The following is a 17,047-nucleotide window of genomic DNA, read 5'->3' as shown; positions in this document are numbered from 1 at the left end:
GGTAACATACTAAGTTGGAATGATGAGAAAAAGCTGGCCATTAAAAGACAGGGGAAGCATGAGAGTCAAGGGTGAAACAGCTCCCCGACAAGAACGAACTCAGTGTGTCCAGGGAATAGGAAGGTGGTCGCTGTGGCTGGACCAAGGACACATGAGCTATGGAAGGAAAGGTGGGCAGGAGCAGACTGGGAGAGGTTTTGTGGCCAGAGTAAGAAAGCTGGGTTTTCCAAGTGTAATGGGAAGCCACTGGAGGGTTTCCAGCAAGGAGCAACATGATCTGGTCTACCTTTTAGAAAGCTATAGAGATGCTCAATATCATTAGTTATTAGGGAAACGCAAATGAAAACTATAGTGAGATACCACTTCACACCTACTACATAGCTAAAAAACTCCAGAAAATCACAAGTGTTGGCAAGGAAGTGGAGAAATTGAAACCTGTGTGTTGCTGGTGGGAATGTAAAATGGTGCAGCCACTGTGGAAAAAAGTTTGGCAGTTCCTCAAAAAGTTAAACATAGAGTTTCTATATGACCTAGTGACGCTACTCTGGGGTATATACTCAAAAGAACATAGGTATTCAAACAAAACTTATACATGAATGTTCACAGCAGCTATTCACAATAGCCAAAAGGTAGAAACAACTCAAATGTCCATCAACTAATAAATAAATAAATAAATAAATAAAATACAGTATACCCATACAATGGAATATTGGGCCATAAAATGTGCTACAGCATGGTTGAACCTTGAAAACATTATAGTAAGTGAAAGAATCATATTTTATGATTCCATTTATATGAAATATTCAGAATAGGTAAATAAATACACAGAAAGAGAAAGCAGATAACTGGTTGCCTGGGACTGGGCAAAAACAGGAAGGGAGAGAGATAGCTTAATGGGTATAGGGTTTCCTTTGGGGATGATGAAAATGTTTTGGAACTAGAGGAAATGGTTACACTGTGAACATGAATTCCACTAAATTGTACACTTTAAACTGTAAACCTTAAAGTGATTAATTTTATGTTTTAACATAAAACTTTGTTTTAAAATGTTTTAACATTTTCATTAATGTTATGTGAATTTTACCTCAATTAAAGAAAAAAAAAGCTATATAGTTCTTGATTTTCAACACAGCACTGTACTCGATATCCTGAAAATATTTTTGACAACAAAATACCTAAAAATATTGGATACAATATAAAAGTATTTTAATGTGCATGCCTAAACTTTCAAGAAAGCATGAGAAGTCCTCAAAGGCTAAATCCAAATAGGATCCAAAGATATGAGAGGCAATGAAGGCACAAGGGCCCGAAAGGCACCCATCTGTCAATCTCTAATAACCCTGAGAGGCAGGAGACAAAGCTTGGGGCCCAAACAAGGTACTGAGATGCAGCTGGGACATCTGAATGGCTACGACCTATATACGAAATAAGAAATACACATATTGATCTTTGCCCCCCAGTGCTGACAGAGTTCCTAAATCCCTTGGAACTTCCCAGGTGATAGGAGCATCTTTTGTTCGGATGAGGCAACTCTTGATGGGCTCCTGGATGGGGGCTGGTCAACATAAAGACTAAAACATGATTAGAAACTTGGAACTTTTAGCCCTATCCTCCATCCTCCGGATATGGAAGGGAGGCTAGAGATGAGAGTTAACTGATCATGCCTACTTGATGAAGCCTCCATAAAAATCCATAAACTTTGGGGTTCGGAGGGCTTCCAGTTGGTGAACATACCCATGTGCTGGGACAGGGGTGCACCTCAACTCCATAGGGACAGAAGCTTCAGTGTTTGGGACCCTTCTAGACCTCACCCTTTGTACCTCTTCACCTGGCTTTTCATCTGCATCCTTTGTAACATCCTTTAGAATAAACCACTAAATATAAGTAATTGTCTCCTTGAGTTCTGTGAGCCATTCACGCAAATTATCAAACCTGAGGAGAGGGTTGTGGTAACGCCCGGTTTATAGCCTGTTGGTCAGAAGTATGGGAGACTTAAACTTGCAAAGGGCATCTGAAGTGGGGCAGCCTTGTGGGACCGATCCCTTAACCTGTGGAATCTGATGCTAACTCTGGGTACTTAATGTCGGAATTGAATTTAATTTTAAGACACCCAGCTGGCATCAGAAAATCAGTCAGTGTGGGCAAAAAACCCATACATTTGGTGTCAGACGTGCTGGTTGTGAGTAGTACAAAAAACAAAGTTTTCCTTTTGTTATATAAGTTAAAAAGTTAGAAAAAGCAGCTCAGCCCCACAAAGGAAAACGGCAAGGAGAAGGAGAAGCCTCATCTTTAGAGGGAGAGAAGGAAACTACGTATTCTTCCTGAGAATTCTAACAGCCTTTCTGCATTATCATCTCTAGGGATGAGACCCTCTGCCTTCAAAGTTTAAAAAACCTAGTGAGTGTTTTTCTTTTTTCTTCTGATTGCTGAAGTCCCATGTTCTCTTGGAAACCACAAGTTATTTGAAGTCCTTTTTCTCTGGTCTTATTAGTGACACTGGAAGTTCCCTGCTCCTGGAGGTATAGTGCTGGGACAGCAGAAGACAGACTCATGTCCATGTGAGTGCCTAAGGCCCATCCAATCTTACTCTGATTCTGAGGTTACTATAGGCTTCTTCTGAGGAAAGTCACACTGTAAGGGTCTCTTTCTTCTGGGACTGTGTGTACCTCAGTTGGCTGATCCCACCTACATTACTGGACTCTGAATATCCTCACTCTTCTGGTCCCCTGACGGTCTAAGCTCTCCTGTAATCCTTGGAATTTATTCTTATTTTCATATTTTGTCTGTCATTTCAAAGGGGTTTGGGGAAGAGGAGGTAAATTCTTTTAACAAGCTAAAAGAAAAAAAGTGGTTATTAGCTAGTTTGGGGAAAAAACAGTGTCTGTTTCACAGCTATCACAGTGGATTTCAGATACTTTTAGTACTTCTTTACAGATAAACTCTGAATGCCCTGTAATGCTCCTGGGTCCTCAATGCCTCCCACCTTGCCCACTACCCCAACTCTGATGACCCCCCACCAGGCTCATGCTGAAGCCTCCAAAAGCCCCTGCGGTTACATGGGGAAGCTAGGCAGGAAGCCAGCGTTATCTGGGGGCCCTAACTCCACTAATCTGTAGATTTTACAACAGGGGTCCGCAACCCCCAGGCCACAGACCGGTATCGGTCTGTGGCCTGTTAGGAACCGGGCTGCAGAGCAGGAGGTGAGCAGCGGGCAAATAAGCGAAGCTTCATCTGTATTTACAGCCGCTCCCCATCACTCGCAACCCATCGCTCGCGTTACTGCCTGAGCTCCGCCTCCTGTCAGATCAGTGGCGGCGTTAGATTCTCATGCGAGGACGAACCCTACTGTGAACTGCGCATGCGAGGGATCTAGGTTGCCTGCTCTGTATGAGAATCTAATGCCTGATGATCTGAGGTGGAGCTGAGGCAGTGATGCTAGCGCAGGTGAGTGGCTGCAAATACAGATTATCATTAGCAGAGAGGTTTGACTGCACAGAGGCCATAATAAATCAACTGCTTGCAGAATCATATCAAAACCCTATCAGTGAGTGGCAAGTGAAAACAATCTCAGGGCTCTCACTGATTCTGCATTATGGTGAGTTGTATAATTATTTCATTATATATTACAATGTAATAATAATAGAAATAAAGTGCACAATAAATGTAATGTGCTTGAATCATCCCGAAACCATCCCCCCGCCAGCCCCAGTCCCTGGAAAAATTGCCTTCCATGAAACCGGTCCCTGGTGCCAAAAACGTTGGGGGCCGCTGGTTTTACACAGCTGTGAGAAAACCTCTGAAAAAGTACAAACTAAAGAATTACTTTATTTCTCCATAGTCTACCTTTGCTGGTTTCATTTTTAGATTCCATCACCTTATTTTAGATTGACCATAGTTGGACAGGATATTGTGATAGAAGAAATATATATTTCGTCTTTATCCCCAGTACCTAGCACAGAGCTTCTAAAACCCTGGGAATTTCCAGAGCAGTAGGATGAGAGAAGCATCTTTCGTTATTGATAAGAAGCCCCTTTCGACCAAGCCTGAGTTTATGCTAATGAGGTGATTCTTGGAGGATGGGGGCTGGCTGCCAGAGGAACCAACCCTGTGATTAGAAGGTTGAAACTTGCAACCTCCAGGAAGGGGAGAGGGACTGGGGGTTGAGTTAGTCACCAGTGGCCAATGATTAAATAAATCATGCCTCTGTAATGGAATCTCTATAAAACCCTAAACTACTGGGTTCAGGGAGCTTCTAGGTGGTGAACACACTCAGATGCTGGGAAGGTGGTGAACTCCAACTCCACAGGGACAGAAGCTCCTGTGCTCAGGACCCTTCCACACCTTGCTGTATGTATTCTTTGTCAACAACGGAAAAATGTCACCTGCCATATCAGTAAACAAAGGATGTTGCAGCCATCAAGCCATCACATTACAGCCTCCCCGACGGTGAGCCCTGAAGGAACTCAAGATAGAAACAGGATGCCCACCATCTAGCAGTCAGCCTCTGCAGCCCCCCCCCCCAAGAGTGTACCCTGAGGAAAGTGAGGATGAGGAAGCACAGGATGCTGGCCCCAGATAGCTGAGGTGTATATCAAAGGAATGGCTTCAGTGAGCCCAGACTCCTGCATCTGTGCAAACATAGAAAAGCACTAAATTCTTTAACTTGAGATATCTGGTTTTCTTTCAGTAACAGTAATCTTTTGATGTTCCAATTACCTGGTCTTTGTTAAAAAAAACTCCTATATATCCTGGCTCCTCCCTTGCTTCTTCAGAGTAGTACCTTAGAGCTATCTGAGAGGCTGTGTCTTGGGCTTAAGTCTTCAGTTTTGTCCACCGAATAAAACATAATTCAAAACTTTTAAGGACTTCCCTGGTAGTCCAGTGGTTAAGAATCTACCTTCCAATGCAGGAGACGCAGGTTCGATCCCTGATCGGGGAACTCAGATCCCACATGCTGCGGGGCAACTAAACCCACACACCAAAACTAAAGAGCCCACATGCCACAACTACTGAGACCATGCACTCTGGAGCATGCGTGCCACAACTAGAGAAGCCCGCTATGAAAACCCAGCACAGCAAATAAAAAAACAAAACTTTTAGGTTGTACATTTTTTCACTTGACATCTTCATCTGGCTATCATCTGTATCCTTTACAATGAACTGGTAATAGTAAGTAAAGTGTTTCCCTGTATTCCCTGAGCCATCCTAGCAAATTACTGGACCTGAGGAGGGGCTCACGGGGACCCCCGATTTGACTTGAGGCCAAAATGGGACAGAAGTGTGGGCAACCTGGGGACCCACTACTTGTGATTGGCATCTGAAGTGGGGGCAGTCTTGTGGGACTAAGCCTCTTAACATGTGGGGTCTGTGCTATCTCTGGGTAGCTAGTGCCAGAATGATTTAATATGAGGGAAGAAACTTCAGACCTGGTGTCTGAAGTGTTGTGAGTAGAGAAATAGTTTTCTTTTACGAGGTTATTTAGATTACAAGAAAAAGTTCAAATACCTGTCAAAAGAATTTAAAAACAGTGCTCCCCGCACCAGCTCTCTATCTGTTACTAACAAAACGCGTTAAGAGAGAAAAATAAAGTTACACATTCAATAGGCTCCATAAACAAATTGACCTGGAACCATTCAACTTGAATTGGCCATAAGTAGTGTTCTAATGTTGATGTACAACCCAAGTCTCTTTACTATTCAAGGCAACACACAACCCTAAGCTCTGGCATCAAAACAGCAACCAGCAAATCAGCATTATCCTTGCAAAACGCAACCAAACATCTGTACCCAAAGACTTGGACACAAAAAGGCATTTCAGTGCACTCCACGATGGCATCAAATAAAACTGGATGCACATATTTGAATGGGATGTTTCAGTGTACATTTTACTGAAGGATTGATTGTTTGCCACAGATGGATAAAAACATGAGAGAAAAATCCTATCACTTCATTTGAGAGCTCTGAAAGGCTGGGAAGACTGTGTGGAACTAGGAATATTGCCATGTCCATTTTTGAAAAATATTATCTGCCACATACCCTTTTACTTTGATATTTACTTTTTAAATTTTAGTTTAACATGCTTGTTAACATCATGAGTCACAGAATTTATATCTGTGAATACCTTTGATTGTGGATTTTTTAAAAGGGATTACTACACAGGAACTCTATGATTAATTTTCATTTTAATCTCCTCATAACTTGGATGTATAAATGAAGAGCTAAGCTCTTATCTTGGCTCTTCATTTTATATATATATAGAAACTAAGTCCAATGATAGTAAATGACTTGCCCAAGGCCAGGAACCATAAGAATCATTAGCAAAATGATATAACGTTCCTAAGTAAAATATCTTAAAAATAATATACTTAAAACCACTGATCCAAAATACTGATTTATTTCTCAATGCATATTACTCTGATGTTCTATAAGATATTAACAGATACTTAGCAACTAGAGATTCTTTAGTCAAAAAGTCTGTAAATTTTGGGTTAAAGACTCTTTGCACAGATGCAAAAACCCTCAACAAAATATTAGCAAACCAAATCCAACAACACATGAAAAGGATCATATAACATGATCAAGTTGGATTCATCCCAGGCTCACAAGGATGTTTCAACATATGCAAATCAGTCAATGTGATACACCACATCAACAAAAAACAAGACAAAAACCACATGATCATCTCAACAGATGCAGAAAAAGCATTTGATAAAATTCAGCATCCATTCATGATAAAAACTCTTGCCAAAGCGTGTAGAGAGGGAACATATCTCAACATTATGAAAGCCATTTTATGACAAACCCACAGCCAACATAATACTAAATGGTGAAAAGCTGAAAGCCTTCCCAATAAATTCTGGAACAAGACTAGGATGCCTACTCTCACCACTTCTATTCAACACAGTACTGGAAGTCACAGCAAGAGCAATCAGACAGAAAAAAGAAATAAAATGTATCCAAATTGCAAGAGAAAAGGTAAAACTGTCATTATATGTGGACAATAGGATATCTATATAGAAAACCCTAAAGACTCCACACAAAAACTATTAAAACTGATAAATGAATTCAGCAAGGTAGCAGTATACAAGATTAATACACAGAAATCTGTTGCATTTCTTTCACTAACAATGAAATATCAGAAAGGGAAAGTAAAAAAAAATACTGTTTAAAATTGCATCAAAAAAAAAAAAAAAAAACAACCTAGGAATAAGCCTAACCAAGGAGATGAAAGACTTATATGCTGAGAACTATAAAACACTGATAAAAGAAATCGAAGATGATTCAAGGAAATGGAAAGATATCACATGTTCTTGGATTGGAAGAATTAATATAGTTAAAGTGGCCATACTACTCAAAGCAATCCACAGATTTAATGTGATCCCTATCAAATTACCCATAACATTTTTCACAAAATTAGAATAACCCTAAAATTTATACAGAACACAAGAGACACAGAATTGCCAAAGCGATCCTGAGGAAAAAGAACAAAGCTGGAGGCATAACCATTGGAGACTTCAGACAATACTACAGAGCGACAGTAACTGAAACAGACATATAGATAAGTGGAACTGAATAAGAGAGCCCAGAAATAAACCCACGGTCACACCTAAATAGGTCACACCACACCTACAGTCAGGTAATCTTTGACAAAGGAGGCAAGAATATACAATGGAGAAAAGACAGTCTCTTCAGCAAGTGGTGCTGGGAAAGTTGGACAGTCACATGTAAATCAATGAAGTTAGAACACTCCCTCACACCATAAACAAAAATAAGCTCAAAACGGCTTAAAGACTCAAACATAAGACATGACACCATAAAACTCCTAGCAGAGAACACAAGCAAAACAGTCTCTGATGTAAATTGTAGCAATGTTTTCTTAGGTCAGTCTCCCAAGGCAATAGAAATAAACAAATGAGACCTAATCGAACTTACAAGCTTTTGCACAGAAAAGTAAACCATAAACAAAACAAAAAAACAACCTACAGACCGGGAGAAAATCTTTGCAAACAATGTGACCGACAAGGGCTTAATTTCCAAAATATACAAAACAGCTCATACAACTCAATAACAAAAAAACAAACAACCCAGTCAAAAGACATACATTTGGCCAACAGGCACATGAAAAGATGCTCAACATTGCTAATTATTAGAGAAATGCAAATCAAAGCTACAATGAGGTATCATCTCACACTGGTCAGAATTGCCACCACCAAAAAATCTACAAATAATAAATACTGGAGAGGGTATGGAGAAAATAGAACCCTCCTACACTGTTGGTGGGAATGTAAACTGATACAGCCACTACGGAAAAACAGTATGGAGGTTCCTTCCAAAACTAAAAACAGAGTAACCATATGACCCAGCAATCCCACTCCTGGACATATATCCAGAAAAGATGAAAGATCTAATTCAAAAAGATACACACCCCAACGTTCATAGCGGCACTATTTATAACACCCATGACATGGAAGCAACCTAAGTGTCCATCAACAAATGAATGGATAAAGAAGATGTGGTATATACATATATACACAATGGAATACTACTCAGCCAAAAAAAAGAATGAAACAATGCCATTTGCAGCAACCTAGAGATGATCATACTAAGTGAAGTAAGTCAGACAGAGAAAGACAAATATTATATGATATCACTCACATGTGCAATCTAAAAAATAGTCCAAATGAACTTATTTACAAAACAGAAACAGACTCACAGACGTAGAAAACAAAGGGGAAGGGGTTGGGGGAGGGATAAATTAGGATGATATATAAAATATATCTACCATATATAAAATAGATAATAAGGATTTACTGTATAGCACAGGGGACTATATTCAATATCTTGTAATAACCTATAATGGAAAAGAATCAAATAAAAGAATATAGATATATACATATGTATGTATTGATATAAGCGAATCACTTTGCTCTACACCTGAAACTAACACAACATTGTAAATCAACTATACTTCAATAAAAAAAGACTCTCAGAGCTTTTACTATACTAATGAACTTTTTGACCCTCCAAGAGGAGAAATACAGTAAACAATAGGTTTTGGAACTTATTTGACCACAGATGTCATATTCCCTACATAGTATACAACATAAGACCAGTAGGAAATGTTGTCTTAAATTGTTTCCAAGAGTTGTGTCTTGCTTCCCCCAGAATTTGTCATCTCAATGTTCACCAGAGGACTCTTTCTAAAGTTTTATCTGGTTATGCAGTCCTTCAGCTTATATCCCTTTAATGGCTTCCTTCTGCCACCTGGGTTAAGCCCACTCAGGCATGGCATATCAAGTCTGCAATAACCTGTGCAGACCAGATCTTGCCACCCTTCTCCTGGAACCTGATGCTCCCAAGCTGTGGTTTAAAACCCTCTGTGCACCTGAGGGATACCACAAACTCAAATCCACTGATAGTGGGTAGGAGGTGGCAAGGGGTTCCTTGAGGGGTGTGTCTGATTCCCTTGTGGTCTCTGGAGGTAGGCTTGCATAGATATAACTTGAGAAATGACCTGTGTTTTTCTTTTTTTTTTAAATCGTTTAAAAATGTAAAACCCATTCTGAGTTCACAGACAACTGAAGCCTGCATATAACCCACTGGCCACAGCATGCTGACCCCTGGACTAGAGGAAAGCACAATCCAGGACACTCAAGACTGCCCACAACGAGTACTGCCACAGAACATGGAAGGAAATGAAGGATGCTCCATGACTAGAGACCGTGGAAGCCAGAAGAAGACAGTATGAGGGGCAGCTAACAAACAGCTGAGGTACAGTAGTGAGACAACTGGACAAGGCAACCTGTGCTCACGCCTCTCTCCCCATGTGAGACCAGACAGCTGAGGCAGGAGCGTCTGTGTCTAGGTGGGAGCAATGCTTGGGAAAGAGACATAGGGTACTGTTTCCAGTTGCTGGTAGCAACCAGGAAAAATAGGAAGCATATAACTTAGAAGACCAGCTACCAATATAACCCACCCAGCATCATCCCGTGCCAATGCTACATACTCTGAAAACAGCAGCAAACACAGAAATACTCAGAAATAGTACTAAGAACAAGCTGCAGTAACAGTGTTCTCCACTTGGCATGGGCAAGGTGGGTCACAGAAATGCAGACGAGCTGTCAGGGATCTCACACAAAAATAAGCTCACTATCACCAGTCTATCCAGATACTTGAGAAGTGAAATGAAAGAGGTGATGAACAAAAGAACTTGTACCCAAGGAAAGAGAATCCACAGAGCAAATGGAAAAGCACCTTTAAAAATAATTACTATCCTTAGAAAGACAAAAGGGGAAAGTATATCCATGAAAGAACTATTATAAAAATTGAAATAAATTTTTAAAATAAAAAAATGTTGAAATACAACATTCATTAGGAGGGCCGAATAGAGAATCTGATGTTCACATTTAAGAGAAATAATACATAAAATTGAGAAGCTTTGCTAGAACTACAGCATAAAAGAAGGAAGAAACAAAACGTTTATAAAAGTTGAGATAAGAAAAATATAACTGAAAGTTCCATCATCTAAATAATGTTCCATACAAAGATAGAAAGAATACTAGAAAAGAAATATCTGAAATAAGAGCTGAGAATTTCCCAGAAGTAAAATACACTTAAGCTGACAGGGCAAGAGGCCTATCAAGTATTGATACTAAGCAGGTTAAGTAAGGCGAATACACACATGCACATACATGCACACGTATCCCTAGACACAGTATAGTGAAATTTCAGAAGCATTAAAGAGAAATCACAAATACAATCAGAAAAACAGATTATAAAACAAAGGTGCAAGAATACATAATATGATACTTCTCAATAGCACCACTGGGTGCAAGAACAATGGAGCAGTATCTTTGAAGGACTTAAGGAAAATAATTCTGTACCTAGGCCAAATTGCGAGCCCTTAACGTGGCAGCCAAAAGACATCTTTGAACACGTAAACACTCAAAGTTTACCACTAGTAACAATTTAAGGAGATAGCAGTTAAATACAGGTGGTAATGTTGAAAAAGGACATTTTTACATCACTGATTGTTTCCCAAACAAGTAATAATCAAGAAAAATGTTATTTATTAACAATCGAAGGACTTAAAGGAAAGATAACAACAACATGAGAAGTGGGGAGTGGAATCAGAGAAAAGTAAAAATATAAGTTTCTTAACTTTGGGGGGAAGAAAAAGATTTAGAAACTGACTTTTTTCCTCTAACTGCTTCTAAAATAATGTGTTAAAGTGTGTGTTAAAACTTAAAATTGATGGGCTTCCCTGGTGGCGCAGTGGTTGAGAGTCCACCTGCCGATGCAGGGGACACGGGTTCACGCCCCGGTCCGGGAAGATCCCACATGCCGTGGAGCAGCTGGGCCTGTGAGCCATGGCCGCTGAGCCTGCGCGTCCGGAGCCTGTGCTCCATGACGGGAGGGGCCACAAGAGTGAGAGGCCCACGTACCACAAAAAAGAAAAAACTTAAAATTGAAAATTAGAACAAACCATTAGAGGGGAAAAGTGCACTGGATGTATAGACACAGAAGAGGATCTCGGAGGGCCCCCACTCCAGTCATAATGAGCTGCCCGTGTCCTTCACATGCCCATACACATCCAAATGCACTGTCCACTTGCTCCTCCACAGCGTCGGCACTGCCTCCACCTAAACCTTTCCAAAAACTCTCACCTTTCTCCGTGCCCCCACCCCTGAACCCACAGTATGATAAATACATTTCTATTATAGCATCAATACTTTATTAAACTTGTTATTTACAAAACACTCTTGCTCACTAGACCTAAGTTCCTTAAGGACTAGGACAGCCTCCTCATTTCTATATCCTTTAACACATTATAGTTACTCATTATGTTTGCTGAATAGATAGGTAACTTTTACACACTGAAAACAATTAGAGGTTAGTAGAGGCTGTATATGGCTAGACTATGAATGATTAAATGATGTTAAATTATTTATTGCAAGAGGGTAAGTACCACGTCTAAGTTACCACGGCATTTCTGATAAAGTCATCCTTGCAGCTTCTTGTTAAGTTTAAAAATCAAGTAAACATGCTGGAGCATGGACTAGTCAATATTACGGTGCCTTCCATCTCCAAGGCTCTAAGTTTAGAGAATAACTTTCAGGGACTGCTTGTCCCTGAAATCATACTACACCTGCAGAAGCTCTGTGTCTTCATGGTTTTCAGACCCAGGAATATTCTCCATCAATATGGCAGACATCACTCTCACATTCATTTTCACCATATCCAATTCACTGCGCAGTTTTCCAATCTGTCGAGAGCAACACAATCACCAGTAAGTGTGACACAAAGAATGGCTACCTTGTTTCTTGCTTGCAGAGAAAACACTTTTGTAAAATTTAATATTTTCAAATTTATACAAATGTACATATAATTATTTTACAAATGTACAATCTGTCACCTTCTAAAAGGTCTTGAGAGCTCTTGTAATAGATTTAAAACTATGCTCTAGGAAAGTTAATGAAGGGAAAAAGTCAGATTGGAACCAATATGGAGAAGGGAGAAGGTAACCATATCAGCAACCTGAAGAAAATGGCAAATGTTAGTCTGGGTTTCTTAGAAACAAATGGGAGAGAAAAAAGTGGATGTTTTAGAGTCCCACGGTATTAGAGAGGGAAGAATCAAGAGAGAAACACTTTTTTTTCTTCCTGGATTAAATTCTAAGAGGAATTAATCACATGGATTGTTATATAATACCGAATAATAATAATATAAAGTCTTAAATGACAGTTCCCTTATAGCAGGACAGAAATGAGCTTCATTTAATAATTGCTTGTCTAAGCATTAGATAAACAGATATAGACAAACAAGTAAATGTAATTCAGTTGGCACAGTTAATAATAGTAATAAGATGACCACTTACTGAGCTCTCTGGAATGGCATACAGACAGTCCTATCAGGAGCAACAGGAATCAACTTACACAAGATCCATCCCACAGCCAAGCCTCCACAAAGCCACAAAAGCCACTCGACGAGCACAACTGTTAAAAGCTCAGGCTTTTAGAATCAGGCAGAATCCATGGGATTAATTCCACTTAGAGTTGAACCATCATAACTTATACAGTGTCACTAAGCTTCAGTCCCCTCCTCTGTAAAATGAGGTTAAAATGTACCTCTACCTTATGATAATATGGCAGCTATACGATATGATAATATATATGATAATAATATGATAATATAGTTTGTTTATTAAAGAATAAACAAACTATATATAAAGTACTTAGAACTTGGAAAAAGTCATCAATAAATACAGTCATTGCTGTTGTTACCTGTTCTGGGACCAATATAATAGTGGAGCTCTTGGAAACTACAGAAGAAAGAGCTGGTGCAGTAGGAACAGATGGTGGTGGATTTGGTGAGATCTGAGGAGTCTATCAACATGAAATATAGAAATATTATTATTTAAATTAACTCAGCCATTCCAAGTCCAGTTTGCCCATTCAGATGACTCAGTCACTAGGGAGAGTTAGCCCTCAGGACAAAGCCTTCACAAAGATCAGACTTTTGGTATACACCTGAATTGCTTTTTCTACCAAGGCAGGACTCATCAATATGCAGAAGGGAAGAATTACTGTTTTTACATTATGGAAATCATAGGAAGTTAGGAGATGAATTATAATCAGTCACCACAAGTGTTCTAAGTTCAAAACCTTGAAAGTTGCTTGCAAACTTGAGAATGAATACATGTGAACATTGCGAAACTCTTCTATGGGCACAGTATTAATAAACAAATCTATTATATGAATACCTATAATAGAGACCCCTGCCTGTCTAGCACCAATCTTTTCTTTTGAAAACTGCCCCTCTTCTGCTCTACCTAAATAATTTCTATATGGAGCAACCCCATTCTTATATGACCTTAGTTAATTTGTGCAGAAAAGGAAAACTGACCTAGGTTGGTTCAATGAGGCCCTTCTCTGAAATTTTGGACGTGGAATGTGAAAAAGCTAAGGCTATAATATGAAAATTTGGGAGCTATGTTGTTTACCATGTGGAAAAACCTAGTCTGCAATGAGAAAGAAGAACGAAGCTGATGATCAAAGGAAGGTAGACAAGTAACAAGGCATTTGAATTCTTGGTTCTCTGTTCAAAGATCCAGCTAACACCACCCTTCTTGCGGCTTGTATTCTATGAGGTATCACAGTATCCTTCTAACAGATTAATCCTTTAGGTGAAGCTAGGTGGAGCTAGGGTGGTCCCTTTCAAAGAGAAAAGACCCATGCACTACACTGTCTTACTCTACACAGGTCAAAGAACGGCCTCCTACCTCTTGTCTGGCTGTTTCAGCCACTGCATCTGATGGAGGAAACTGAACACCTTTCTTAAGGAGGTCCAGGTACACTTCTTTCACTTCACTTACATCCACAGCTCCTGGAAAACCCTGCGACCATGTCTGAATTCAAGAGATGGAAAGTTCCAGAGATAAATAAGCAGCAAAACAAACTTTTGTGAAAGTCTCTCCTAAACTGGTAACAGAAATTGAGAGACTGACAATTATGTACCTTACTCAGAAAAAGAAAGCTACTTTTGAATGTACATTTTTAGAGACTAGAATAATCATATATATATATAAAAAACATCTTTATTGGAGTATAATTGCTTTACAATGGTGTGTTAGTTTCTGCTTTATAACAAAGTGAATCAGTTATACATATACATATGTTCCCATACCTCCTCCCTCTTGTGTCTCCCTCCCTCCCATCCTCCCTATCCCACCCCTCTAGGTGGTCACAAAGCACTGAGCTGATCTCCCTGTGCTATGCAGCTGCTTCCCACTAGCTATCTATTTTACATTTGGTATTATATATTAGTCCATGCCACTCTCTCACTTTGTCCCAGCTTACCCTTCCCCCTCCCCATGTCCTCAAGTCCATTCTCTAATAGGTCTGTGTCTTTATTTTTGGCGGTACGCGGGCCTTTCACTGTTGTGGCCTCTCCCGTTGCGGAGCACAGGCTCCGGACGCACAGGCTCAGCGGCCATGGCTCACGGGCCTAGCCGCTCCGTGGCATGTGGGATCTTCCCAGACCGGGGCACGAACCCATGTCCCCTGCATTGGCAGGCGGACTCTCAACCACTGCGCCACCTGGGAAGTCCACCCCTAGGTTCTTCATGACCTTTTTTTTTTTTCTTAGATTCCATATATATGTGTTAGCATACAGTATTTGTTTTTCTCTTTCTGACTTACTTCACTGTGTATGACAGACTCTAGGTCCATCCACCTCACTACAAATAACTCAATTTTGTTTCTTTTTATGGCTGAGTAATATTCCATTGTATATATGTGCCACATCTTCTTTATCCAGTCATCTGTCAATGGACACTTAGGTTGCTTCCATGTCCTGGCTATTGTAAATAGGGCTGCAATGAACATTGTGGTACATGACTCTTTTTTTTTTTTTTTTTTTTTTTTTTTTTTTTTTTTTTTTTGTGGCTGTGTGTTTTTTATTTTAATTTTGCGAAGCTATAGGACCATAAGTGGAAGTGCCATAGGCTGTGTTGCTTTGTTTCTTATGTGTTCCAGGAAACACATAACACTTCTCCAGAATGGCTGTTGGCAATTTACATCATATGCATCAGCATAATAAGGATCCCTGTTCTCCATTGCCTGTCCTCCGTTTCTGGATTTTACAATTTTTTTTTTTTTTAAACATCTTTATTGGGGTATAATTGCTTTACAATGGTGTGTTAGTTTCTGCTTTATAACAAAGTGAATCAGCTATACATATACATATGTTCCCATATGTCTTCCCTCTTGCGTCTCCCTCCCTCCCACTCTCCCCATCCCACCCCTCCAGGCTGTCACAAAGCACCGAGCTAATATCCCTGCGCCCTGCGGCTGCCTCCCCCCAGCTATCCACCTTACCACGTTTGTTAGTGTGTATATGTCCATGACTCTCTCTCGCCCTATCAAAACTCACCCCTCCCCCTCCCCATACCCTCAAGTCCGTTCTCCAGTAGGTCTGCGTCTTTATTCCTATCTTACCCCTAGGTTCTTCATGACATTTTTTTTCCCTTAAATTCCATATATATGTGTTAGCATACGGTATTTGTCTTTTTCTTTCTGACTTACTTCACTCTGTATGACAGACTCTAGGTCTATCCATCTCATTACAAATAGCTCAATTTCATTTCTTTTTAAGGCTGAGTAATATTCCATTGTGTATATGTGCCACATCTTCTTTATCCATTCATCCGATGATGGGCGCTTAGGTTGTTTCCATGTCCTGGCTATTGTAAATAGAGCTGCAATGAACATTTTGGTACATGACTCTTTTTGAATTTTGGTTTTCTCAGGGTATATGCCAAGTAGTGGGATTGCTGGGTCATATGGTAATTCTATCTGTAGTTTTTTAAGGAACCTCCATACTGTTCTCCACAGTGGCTGAACCAATTCACATTCCCACCAGCAGTGCAAGAGTGTCCCCTTTTCTCCACACCCTCTCCAGCATTTATTGTTTCTAGATTTTTTGATGATGGCCATTCTGACTGGTGTGAGATGATATCTCATTGTAGTTTTGATTTGCATTTCTCTAATGATTAATGATGTTGAGCATTCTTTCATGAGTTTGTTGGCATTCTGTATATCTTCTTTGGAGAAATGTCTATTTAGGTCTTCTGCCCATTTTTGGATGGGGTTGTTTGTTTTTTTGTTATTGAGCTGCATGAGCTGCTTGTAAATTTTGGAGATTAATCCTTTGTCAGTTGCTTCATTTGCAAATGTTTTCTCCCATTCTGAGGGTTGTCTTTTGGTCTTGGTTATGGTTTCCTTTGCTGTGCAAAAGCTTTGAAGTTTCATTAGGTCCCATTTGTTTATTTTTGTTTTTATTTCCATTACTCTAGGAGGTGGGTCAGAAAGGATCTTGCTGTGATTTATGTCATAGAGTGTTCTTCCTATGTTTTCTTCTAAGAGTTTGATAGTTTCTGGCCTTACATTTAGGTCTTTAATCCATTTTGAGCTTATTTTTGTGTATGGTGTTAGGGAGTGATCTAATCTCATACTTTTACATGTACCTGTCCAGTTTTCCCAGCACCA

General features: G+C 39.8%; 1 protein-coding gene across 1 annotated transcript in view; it reads right to left on the bottom strand.

Annotated features, from left to right (window-relative positions):
- Nucleotides 1–17,047, bottom strand: part of TOM1L1 (target of myb1 like 1 membrane trafficking protein) — a 60,951-nt gene that overhangs the window by 26,728 nt on the left and 17,176 nt on the right. The window contains exons 5-7 of the mRNA XM_032616286.1: nt 14,281–14,406; nt 13,283–13,384; nt 12,148–12,264 (exon numbers count right to left, since the gene is read on the bottom strand). Coding sequence (XP_032472177.1) covers nt 12,148–12,264; nt 13,283–13,384; nt 14,281–14,406 — 345 coding nt within the window. The remainder of the gene's footprint in view (nt 1–12,147; nt 12,265–13,282; nt 13,385–14,280; nt 14,407–17,047) is intronic.

Source organism: Phocoena sinus, chromosome 20, assembly GCF_008692025.1.
Source record: "Phocoena sinus isolate mPhoSin1 chromosome 20, mPhoSin1.pri, whole genome shotgun sequence".
Classification (NCBI taxonomy): domain Eukaryota; kingdom Metazoa; phylum Chordata; class Mammalia; order Artiodactyla; family Phocoenidae; genus Phocoena; species Phocoena sinus.
Note: the sequence above shows the minus strand (reverse complement) of the source record. Positions and strands in the feature narration are given on the sequence as shown.